General features: G+C 38.1%; 1 protein-coding gene across 1 annotated transcript in view; it reads right to left on the bottom strand.

Annotated features, from left to right (window-relative positions):
* The window catches only part of NCAPD3 (non-SMC condensin II complex, subunit D3), a 133575-nt gene that overhangs the window by 9131 nt on the left and 112520 nt on the right, over positions 1–11924 (bottom strand). The window contains exon 28 of the mRNA XM_006892853.1: positions 1598–1708. Within this exon, the coding sequence (XP_006892915.1) occupies positions 1598–1708 (111 nt within the window). The remainder of the gene's footprint in view (positions 1–1597; positions 1709–11924) is intronic.

The following is an 11924-nucleotide window of genomic DNA, read 5'->3' as shown; positions in this document are numbered from 1 at the left end:
TTGTAAATTTTAATTAAAATAATAAAAAAATTAAAGAAAAAAAAGAAGTTCCACAAACACCAAACTAGACCCCAAAAGAAAAACAACAAGATGTATTCTCCAATATAAGAAATATTCTCCATATTCACATTCTTCATAATCAAAGACAGAGTCTAAAAGCAGCACAAGAAAAAGTGACCTACTAAGTTCTCTTTTCTTAGCATAAACCATATGAGCAAGAAGACTATGAGATGGCTGAAAGAAAACAATTGCCAGCTGAGGATTGATTATGTACCCAGCAAAAAAACTGTTTGTGAGAATTATATGCTAGGACAGTATGACAAGAGAAGGAAATAAGAGGCATCCAGATTGGCAAAGAGGTAATAAAATTGTCACTAAATGCAGTCAATACAGTAGTGTACACAGAAAACTGCAAGGACTCAACAAAAAACGGTTTGACCTAATAGACCAATTTAGTAGAGTGGCAGAATACAAAATAAATATACCAAAATCAATGGGATTCTGCTACAATAACAAAGAAAACACAGATAAAGAATCCAAGAAAGTAAAACCATTCACAATAGCCAATGATAAATTGAGATACTTGAATATAAACCTAACAGGACAGAAAAAACACCTTTATAAAGAAAAATACAAAACATGACTTAGAGAAACAAAAGATCTAAATATCCTCCCAGGCTAGGAAGACTAACTACAATGAAAATGACAATTTTCAGCAACCACTCTGCAATGCAGTTTGGCATTTCCTCAGAAAGCTGAACACAGAAGTTCCATATGACCTTTCTATTCCACTGCTAGGAATATCCTCCAAGGAAATTAGAACCGAGGCACAAACGAAAATGTATATACCACTGTTCTAGCGGCATTATTCACAATAGCAATAAAATGGAAACAGTCCAAATGTCTATCAACAAACAAATGGATTAAGAAATTGTGATATATTCACATGACAAAGCTATGCAGCACTCAGAAATAATGATTTTGAAAAATACTGTATAACATGGGAGAGGCTTTTATGCTTAGTGAACTAGCTCAAACTCATAAGGATGAATACTGCATAAGACCATTATTGTAAAAACTGTTTTAAGTAGTAAGATGTGTATAAAATTCCAAAAGAAGAAGAGGAAGATGCAAGGGGCCAAGGGTGTGGAAATCACAGGGTAGCAGAGTTTGGTGTGTGGAGGAAAGGGGTGAAGGAATGAGAAAAGATCCAGTGGGTATCTGAAAAAAAGTGGGGTGATAGTGGACACAGATCAATGATAATTGGTTTTATAAAGTGCAAATTATGGAAATGATCATATGAAACACAATGTGAAGGAAGGAATGTGTGAAACAATGCATATGAATTTTGTATCCAAACCAGTATTAAAAAAGTGTTATTTGCCCCAACATTCCATCTGTCCTCAAGTGCTGCTAATAAAATTAAATTAAATTAAATTAAATGTGAAAATAAAATAAAATAAAAATATATAATGTTGGCTCTGTAGCATTTTGACCTTAATAATTTACCAGCTGTCTTAAGCACACTAGCTACCAGCTGACGTGGACTAGTGGACCCAGGTGAGCTACAAAAATAAAAGTACAGGTCACCACTTACCCTCAGATAGGCCATAAGCTCACGCAAAGCTGGGATCTTACTTTTCTCCAGCATTGTCTTCAGGGAGATGATAATTGGAATAATATTTTCTATGAAATTCCTCTTTTGAACCTGTTATAAAAAACAAGATGTATAAATTTTAGACATGTAATTCCTTGACCTACCAAATTCTTCAGAATAACTCTAAAGGATTGGCTCAGGTACACTTGCCCCACACCATCCATTACCTTATGTTCATATGAAAGGTAGACAATTAAGAAAGACCAAGTGAGTCAATGCATTTGAATTTCAGGACAGATGAAGATTACAGAATGCATAGCAGACTGCCAAAAGGACAAGTAAATCTGTTTTGGAAGAAGCACAGCCAGAATGTGCCTTTTCTAAGAGAATGGTGAGACTCTGCCTCCTTTATTTTGATTGTATTATCAAGAGGGCTCAAAGCCTCCTGATTAGACATCACCCTTGATAAAGTAGTAGAGGATCAGAAAAAAAAAAAAGAAAGGCCTTCGGTGAGATGGAATGATAATGGCAGCAACAATGATGACCAAGGGGATGGACTAGCAGTGAAGAGTGGGCTCCCAGATAACGACCAGGACTGAACTACTGAACTATGGGCTCAGATATAATAACCCCCGGGCTTGGGGTGGACAAAGACTGAACAACAGGCTGAAATATAATGACCAGAGGATGGAGCAGGACTTAACAGTGGGCTCAAATATAACAACTGGAGGCTGGACAAGGACTGAACAATGGGCTGAAATGTAATGACCAAGGGGATGAAATAGGACTAACAATGGGCTCAAATAGCACGACCCTAGGGGTGGACCAGGAGTGGGCAACATTTGGCTGTGGGATTGCTGAGACTACCAACTTGAAGGCACCAACAACATACAGACATTTCTTTTTGGGTCTGCTCCTGGGACTGTATAGGACCAACTGCTTTTGTGCTGGAGACTTTACAAACACTGACTTACAACCCAAAAGGCTTTGTAAAGTAGGAAGAGGATACCATTTCTCCCGCATATATGAAGTAGGAGAAATATGTTGAAGAATTTGACAAAAGTACCCAACTACCATAAATTCAGTACAGACTCTCATCTTACTCCATGACCAGCCCATTCAATAGTTTCCCTCTAGGAATGGAGAATTGGCTTAACTGGGGCTAGACCATTCCATGTCCCTGTTGGTTAAATGACAATTGTCTAAAAACTTCTAAGCACAGAAGAGTTAGCTCTTGCTAATTTTGGTAAACTTTATATACATTTAGAAAAGTGCTACACATTTTTATATACTTGCCTTAATCAAGCTTTAATAATCTTTACCAAGAATGGTCATTAACTACAAAATGTTTTACAAGAGAACTCTTAGAATGAAAAATGGGTTATTACAGTAGCCCATATATATAAGATTCATCCTTCTGACTCTGAAAGTACTTGTTCTTCTCATTTAAAGTCACTAGTATATGTTCCTTGCTTTGAAATCACTCTTTTACCCAAGAGTGTTAACAGGTTCTGAAACAAGAGGACAAAAGGCAGAGACCTAGACAATAAGAAGATAGTTTGAGAATAATTTTAAAGTGATTTATAGAACCTTCCAAACTCGTTTTCTAACAAGCAATATCATGGAACCAAAGTCAAAGACACCACAGAAAAACCAAACGGAATAACTCATGAATACAGATAGAAAAATACCAACAAACAGGAGCAAACCTAATCTGACAGCATAAAAAAAGGATTATATACCATGACCAAAGGAGATTTATATGAGTTAGTTCAACAGAAGAAAACCAATCAGTGTAATGTATTCACATTAATAAAAGATTCATATGATCATCTCATTTAATGGATAAAATGCTTTTGACAAAATCCAGCACCCTTTCATGATAAAAATACTAAAAACCTAGGTATAACAATCTTCCAATATTATAAAGAGATTTAAAGAAAAACATAAAGCTAACATCATACTCAATGGAGAAAGACTGGAATTTCCTCCCAAAAGATCAGGAACAAGACAAGGATGCCCACTCCCCTCCTTCCCCCAAGTCTGTTCAGTAATGTACTGGAAATTCTAGGCAGAGAAACTAGGGATAATAAATAGCATCTCAATTGGAAAAAGAAATATAAACTCTATTTATAAATGACATGATACTATATATAGAAAATACCATAAGTCACAAGAAAGCTACTAAAGCTAACAGAGGAATTCAGCAAATGGCAGGACACAGGATCAACATTTAAAAAAAAGAACAGCTGTGTTTCTACCTAACAGAAGTGAACAATTAAAAAGATTAAAAAATGGACAAAATATTAATCCCAATTACAGTAACATCTAAAATGATAAAATGTCTGAGAAATAAATTTAACCAGGGAAATAAAAATTATGTAGTTCAAGAAAATGAAAGAAAATACAAATAAATGGAAAGATACTTTGCATTCATGGAATGAAAGACTTATTATAAAGTTGTCAAAAGTGATTTACAGATTCCATGTAACCTCTTTAAAAATCCCAAGAGCTCTTTCTCCCTGAGAAATGAAAAACCCAATCCTCAAAAACACACTGAATGCCAAGGAATCCTGATTAGCCAAACCAATTTCAAAAAGTAACGTATGAAGACTCACATTCCCCAAACTCAAACATAAAACTACAGTAATCAAAACACTCTAGTACAGATATAAACAGACAAACAGATCAACAAACTGAAAATCCAGAAAAAAAACCCTTCCATGCATCTGATTTTTACAAGGGTGCTAAGCCCATTTAATGAGTCAAAGAATAGTCTCTAACAAATGGTGCAGCAATAACAGGGTCTCTATATGCAAATGAACAAGGCCAGACTCATCACATGTTGTTATGTGCCCTTGAGTCATTTGCGACTAACAGCGACCCTATGTACAACAGCCCTAAACCCTGCTCTATCCTGTGCCAACTGCACTGCCTCTGACACACCCATCCCGATTACCCCAGTCACCGAATCAATCCACCTCATAGAGGGTCTTCCCCTCCTGCGCAGTCCCTCCACCCTTCCCAAGCATGATGTCCCTCTCTAAGGACCTGTCCCTTCTTACAACATGTCCAAAGTATGTCAGATGAAGCCCCAGAATCCTTGCCTCCAAGGAGTAGCCTGGTTTAACCCTCTCGAGGATGAACCTGTTCGTTTTCTTAGCAGTCCATGGTACATTCAATATTCTTCTCCAGCACCAGAGCTCAAAGGCATCAATTCTCCTTCTATCCTCCCTAGTGACTGTCCAACTCTCTGATGCATAACAAGTGATAGCAAAGACCACGGCCTGTATCAGGTGCACCTTAGTCTCCAGAGAGACAATGTTGCTCTTGAGTACTTTAGAGAGGTCCCTAACAGCAGACTTTCCCATTGCAATACATTTTTTTTTATTTCCTGGCTGTTGGGGCCAAGAGTGTTGACTGTGGAGCCGAGCAAACTGAAGCTGTGAACAATCTCAAATCTCTTCACCATCCATCCTGATGCTACCAATTGGTCCAGTGGTGAGAATCTTTGTCTTCTTGACATTGAGCCTCAGTCCATACTGAAGGCTGCAGTCCTTGACCCTCTGCAGTAAGTGCATGAGGTCCTCTTCAGTTTCAGCAAGCAGGGTTGTGACATCTGCATAATGCAGATGGTTAATAGATCTTCCACCAATCCTGACGCCACACTTCTCCTCATAGAGCCCAGCCTCTTGGATAATCTGTTTTGCATACATGTTGAAAAGGTATGGAGACAGGACACATCCCTGGCATACACCCTTCCCAATTGTGAACCATGCGGTGTTACCCTGCTCTGTTCTGACTACTGCCTCTTGGTCCAAGTATAGGTAAGAAACATAACGCAGGTTATACACATGGATTTCACCTGATGGTATGCACAGGAATCATATCGTTTACATCTGCGGAAAAAACCTCTGGAGAAGCTCAATATCAGCTGTGAAAACTAGGCCAGGAACTGATTGTGGAACAGACCACCAACTACTCATAAACAAGTTCAAGCTGAAGCTGAGGAAAATGAAACTGAATCCACCCGAGCCAAAGTATGACTTTGAGTTCATCCCACCTGAATTTCAGAATCACCTCAGGAACAGGTTTGAGGCCTTGAACACTAAGGAGCAAAGACCAGATGAGTTGTGGGAGGATTTCAAATGCATCATCCAGGAAGAGTGCAAACGTTCATTACAAAGACAGAAGAGGAAGAAAAGACCAAAATGGATGTCAGAAGAAACTCTGAAGATTGTACTGGAGCGTAGAGAAGCCAAAGCACAAGGAAGAATTCAAGATACTAAAGAGCTGAACAGAAGATTCCAAAAGTCAGCACGGAATGACAAAGCAAAATATTACAATGAAATGTGAGAGGAGCTAGAGTCGGAAAATCAAAAGGGCCAAACTCGTTCAGCATTTCTTAAGCTCAAGGAACTGAAGAACAAATTCAAACCTCGAGTTGCTATAATCAAGCATGCTTTAGGCAGAATATTAAATCAGCCAGGAAGTATTAAAAGATGGAAGGAATATACTGAGTCATTGTATCGAAAGGAATTGCCAGATACAGAAGAATTTAATGAAGTAACATTTGAGAAAGAGCCTATGGTGATGAAGGAAGAAGTTCAAGCTGCTTTGAAGGAAACAGCAAAAAATAAGGCCCCAGGAATAGATGGTATACCAACTGACGTATTTCAGCTAACAGATGCTGCCCTGGATGTGCTCACCAAGTTGTGCCAAGAAATCTGGAGAACAACCACCTGGCCAACTGACTGGAAGAGATCTATATTTGTTCCCATTCGTGACCCAACAGAGTGTGGAAACTACAGAACAATATCATTGATTTCACATGCAAGCAAGATTCTACTGAAGATTATCCAAAAACGACTGGAACAGCACATCAGCAGAGAATTGCCAGAAGTCCAGGCTGGGTTTAAAAGGGGTCGGGGTACTAGTGATGTTGTAGCTGATGTTTGATGGATCTTAGCTGAAAGCAGGGAATACTAGAAGAATGTCTATCTGTGTTTCATTGATTATGCAAAGGCATTTGACTGTGTGGATCATAACAAACTGTGCCTGACTCTGAGAAGAATGGGAATACCACAACATCTTCTCACATAACACAGAAAAAGTAATTCAAAATGCATCAAGGACCAAAATAAGAACTAAAACTATAAACTTAAAAAGAAACACAGGGAATTGTAGTATTGCCGAACTTAGTTTTTGACAATGAATTGTCATCAAAATAAGACATCAAAGGCATGAATTACCAAAGATAAAATAAACTAGACTTTAGAAAAAAAGAAAAACTTCTGTACATCAAAGGACTTTATCAACAAAGTGAAAATACAAGGTATAGATTACAAGGAAACATTCCCAAAGAAGATGTGCAAATGAATGAGCCATATGCACATGAAATTATATTCAAGGTCATTAGTCATTGTTTGTTATGTGCTGTAGAATAGAATATAACTCACAGTCATCCTATAAACCACAGCTCTGAATCTTGAACTGTGTCCTACTCTAAGCCAATCATCTCACCATCTCTAACACACCTGACTCCACTGCCACAGTCAGCGTCAATCCATCTCATCCAAGGGCTTCCTCTCCTATGCTGACCTTCCACCCTTCAAAGTGTGATGTCCTTCAAGGACTGGCCTCTCATGACAATATGCTCAATATGTGAGGAAGAGTTTCAAAATTCTTGCCTCCATGGAGCAACCTGGTTTTACCCTCTCCAGGACAGATGTGTTTGTTTTCTTGGCTGTCCATGATGTATGTTCAACACTCTCTTCTCCAGTACCACAATTCAGAAAAATCAATTCTTCTTTTATCATTGTTGTTGACTGCCTACCTCTCAGATGCATAGCAAGCAACTCAGAAGACCATGACCTGGAGATCAGGCACATCTTAATCTCTAGACTGACTTTATTGCTCTTTAGCACTTTGGTGAGGTTCTTGACAATAGATTATCCCAATGCATTGTCTTTTGATTTCTGATTGCAGGTGCCAAGGTGTTAATTGTGGATCTAAGCAAGATGAAATCATTAACAACTTCAATCTTTTCTCCATCTATTATGATGCTGTCTATCGGCACAGTGATGAGGATTTTTGTTTTCTTGATATTGAAGTGCAATTCATATTGAAGGCTGCAGTCCTTGATCTTCTGCAGCAAGTTTTAAGACCTCAGCTTTGGTGAACAAGGTTATCTGTGTAACACAGGCTGTTCACATTCTTCAAATCCTGATGCCACATTCTTCTATCAAGAGTAGGTTTTTCAATGATCTGTTCAACATACAGACTGAAAAGATATGGAGAAAAGATACATCCCTGATGCACTCCTTTCTTGATTTTGAACCATGCAGGGTTCCCTTACTCTTTGGACAACAGCTTTTGCATGAGTACAATCAGTTGTTCTGGGATTCCCATTCTTCTCAAGGTTAACCACAATGTGTTATGATCCACACAGTCAAATGCCTCTGTATAGTTGATAAAACATAAATAGACATCCTTCTGGTACCTTCTGCTTTCAGCTAAGCTCTATCTGACATCAGCAATGATATACCTAGTGTCATAGCCTCTTCAAAGCTTGTATTTCTGGTAGTTCTCTGTCGATGTATTGTTCTAGATGTTTTTGGATAATCTTTATCAAGATTTTGTTTGTATGTGATATTATACTGTTAAATAAATTTCCACATGCATTTGGATCATCATTTTTTTTAAGAATGGAAATATATATCTCTTCAACTCAGTTGGCCTGGTAGCTGTCCTCCAGACTTACTGGCGCACTCTGGTGAGCACATCCTGGGCTGTATATGGTTGTTGGGATATGTTAAGTGGTATTCCATTAATTCCTGGGGCCTTATTTTCTACCAATTCCTTCAGAGCACCTTGAACTTCTTCCTTTATTACCACTGGTTCTTGATCATATTCTATTGCTTGAAATGGAGTGGCATCCACTTCCTAAACAACATGCCTCTGAAAACTCTATGAACTTTGTTAAATGATCACAGTTATAGAAAGGCTTTTTTTTTTCATAGGATCACTGTAAGCCGTGCTCGACTCGGCAGCAATCAACAATAACAATAGCTAATTCTTTTTGGACCAGTGACTGTGTGTATTCCTTCCATTTTCTTTTGATGCTTCCTGGATCATTCAGGATTTTTCCCATATCATCCTTAAGTATTTCAACTCGAGACTTGGATTTATTCTTCAGTTCCTTCAGCTTGAGAAATGCTGAATGAGCTCTACCCTTTTGACTTTCTGGCTCCAGCTCGTTGGGAAATGAAAATCAAATCATAACAAGACATGACTTGACCCCCCTCTCTCACTGAGAAAGCTATCATATGAGAAAGATGAACATGAACTACTGTTGAAAAGGATGTTGCTAGTCTGTCTGTGAAATCATAAAGCCACCACTGAAAATGCTCTGTCAGTGGCTAAAAAAAGTAAACATCTTATGATGCAGCATTTCCACTCAGGCATATATTCCCAAGAATGGAAAGCAGGAAGGCAGTGCCCAGAGAGGCCTGCACATACAGCAATGTTCACCGCAACACTACACGCAGAGTGAAAGAGCCTGCCAGTCAAAAGGACGATATCAACAAAATGTGATATGCATACAATTAAGTATTACAGAGATACAAAGAGAAGTCCCAGTACATACAACAGCATGGATTCGTCTTGAAAACCTTATGCTGAATAAAGTGAGTCACAAAAGAACAAATATGCTACAATCTTATGTATATGTATCTCTAACACTGTTATATACTGTTGGGTTAGAACTGACAGCTGACTCTCCAGGTGGTTTTCAGGGAGAGTAAATCACATGGGAAGCAGAGTGACTGGTGGATTCAAACCAAATGCCTTTGAGTTGGCAGCACAACTCCTTATCATTAAGCAAAGAAACCTCGCTAGTATCTAAAATAGGCACGTTTATAGACCATGAAGATTAGCAGGAATTATCAGGGGAGGGCAAGTGAAAAGGAAAAATGAGGACTCTGAAGATGTTGGTCTAATTTGGGAACAGATAAAGGTGACAGCTGAACAACAGGCTGTTAGTAAGGAATGCCACTCATCTGTACATGTGGAGATTGTTGAAATGCTCACTGTTTTGTTGCATATACAGTTAGTACAATAAAAAAGAAAAATATCATTATTTAAAGAATGTACTATACAACAGTGCTGGAACTTAAGTTAGTACAGAATAGTCTTTTAAAAACAAATTTCCATTAAAAATAATAAAAAAGCAAATATTGGTTATATACTATATATGTTATATTATTTACTACAATAAAATTTTTAAAAGTAGTTTACATGTATTCACTTAACAAGTATCAAATAGCTTCTTGGCACCAGACACAAAGTTTGCAGACAGAGAAACAAAGGCAAGAATTCCTGCTTTCAGGCGCTTCTAGATCAGAGAGAGAGAGAGAGAGAGTGAGTGTGTGTGTGTAGTGTTTAGTGTAATCAGAGAGATACACAGGGTGCTATAGCCCATATGGAGGAGGGATGCACAGGAAGTAAAGGAGGCTTCAAGGAAGGTTTATTTGAAAAGGTAACACTTAGGATGTGCTGGAATTAGGAAGAGAAAAGAATGCCTATGTTCATTCACAATAGAAAGAAAACAGAACAGCTCAAATGCCCATCAAGAAATAAATGGATTGAGGAATTGTGGTTCATTCACAAAATGGAATACTATGCAGCACTACGGGATAACAATTCTGTAAAATACTATATAACATGAGAGTCTAGAGAGTATTATGCTGTGTGAAATGAAGTCAGTCATATGAGGACAAATACTGCATAAGACCACTATTGTTAAAAAAGTAGGAAAACTGAGCAAGATGTGTATAAATGTTCAGAAGGGGAAGGGGAGGACAAAGGAAGGGGAAATGGGGAAAACCACCAGGATAGCAGAGGTTAGGGGGCAGAGGAGGGGGTGAAGGAACAGTAAAGACTCCATGAAGACTTGAAGAGAAGGCACTAGGCATAAATCAACAGTAATTAAGCCTATAAAATACAATGTATATGAATGATTGTATAAACATAAAGTGTTGGAATGATATAAAGTAAATCTATTTAAAAAAAAGAAAAGAGCAGTTGTGGGAAAAGGCATTCCTGATGAAGAACCAGGGTACAAAGGAACACTATGAAAGAGAGAAAACATCTTGTATTTGAGGAATGAACAGTAATTTGGAATGGAGAGCTTAGAGATGAGGAAGAGTAGAGGCAGAGATGTGTGCATTGAAACTAATCAGAATTTTACTCAGAAGGTAAAAGGAAGCTACCAATCTGCTACTGGTCCCATTTTAAGGGAACAGTTCAGTGAATTTTGACAGAAGTGTATATTAAATAATCAACACCTTAATAATAAAGTTTTTCTATCAGCACAGAAAGCTCTCTGGTATCCCTCTGCAGTTATTCTGTCTTCTACTTTAAACTGGAAAACCGTTGTTGCTGACTGCTGTTAAGTCAAGCACAACTCATAGCAACCCTATGAACAAAAGACATGAAACTTTTCTATAACTATCGTCATTTCTCAAAGTTCATAGAGACTCCAGAGGTATGTTGTTTAGGAACTGGATGCCACTCCTGCTTCCAAACCTGTCTTAAACTCCACCAAACACTGTCCACCATGGATAACCGTTAAGGCATTTGACACCCCAATGGCATAAGTTTTAGCATCACAGCAACTCCAAGTTAACTCAATACAATAAATTGACAGCAGAGTGCTGTACCACTTAGAATAATGTTCCTCCAAAATATAATACCAAGTGACTTTTAAATACGTAGGCCCTCCCTGCGGTCTTGTTGATTCTAAACAAGAGGCTTAAATAAAAAACAACCAATATAATGTTGTTGTTATGTGCCATTGAGTCACCAGCAACCCATTAGTGACCCTATCTATGTAGAGTGGCTCTGACGCCTTCTCTGTCCTGAGCCAGTCTCGCTAATTCCAATACACCAACCCACATTACCCCAGTTACTGTATCACTCCATCTCATCCAGGAGATTGTAACAAGAAAATAACATGATCAAATTTTATTTAAGAAAGATTGTTCTCTGATTAAAGCAGTGTATGGGCTGGAACAAAAAGACAGTAGAGACAAAAGGGCATTAAGGAAATTTCTGGAAATGGCACATATTACTTCAGTACCAGATAAATTCTTGAGATAAAAAGAGAGAGGATTTGGTACAATATGAATGCGAAGAAAATCTACCTTTGAAGTAAAAAAAAAATCCTACAAAGGGCAAGTTGTTGTTATGTGCCGTCGAGTCGCCTGCGACTCATAGCGAACCTATGTACAACAGCCCTAAACTCCGCTCTGTCCTGTGCCAATCG

Source organism: Elephantulus edwardii, unplaced genomic scaffold, assembly GCF_000299155.1.
Source record: "Elephantulus edwardii isolate Elephantulus edwardi_28Jun2011 unplaced genomic scaffold, EleEdw1.0 scaffold00120, whole genome shotgun sequence".
Taxonomy (NCBI): Eukaryota; Metazoa; Chordata; class Mammalia; order Macroscelidea; family Macroscelididae; genus Elephantulus; species Elephantulus edwardii.
Note: the sequence above shows the minus strand (reverse complement) of the source record. Positions and strands in the feature narration are given on the sequence as shown.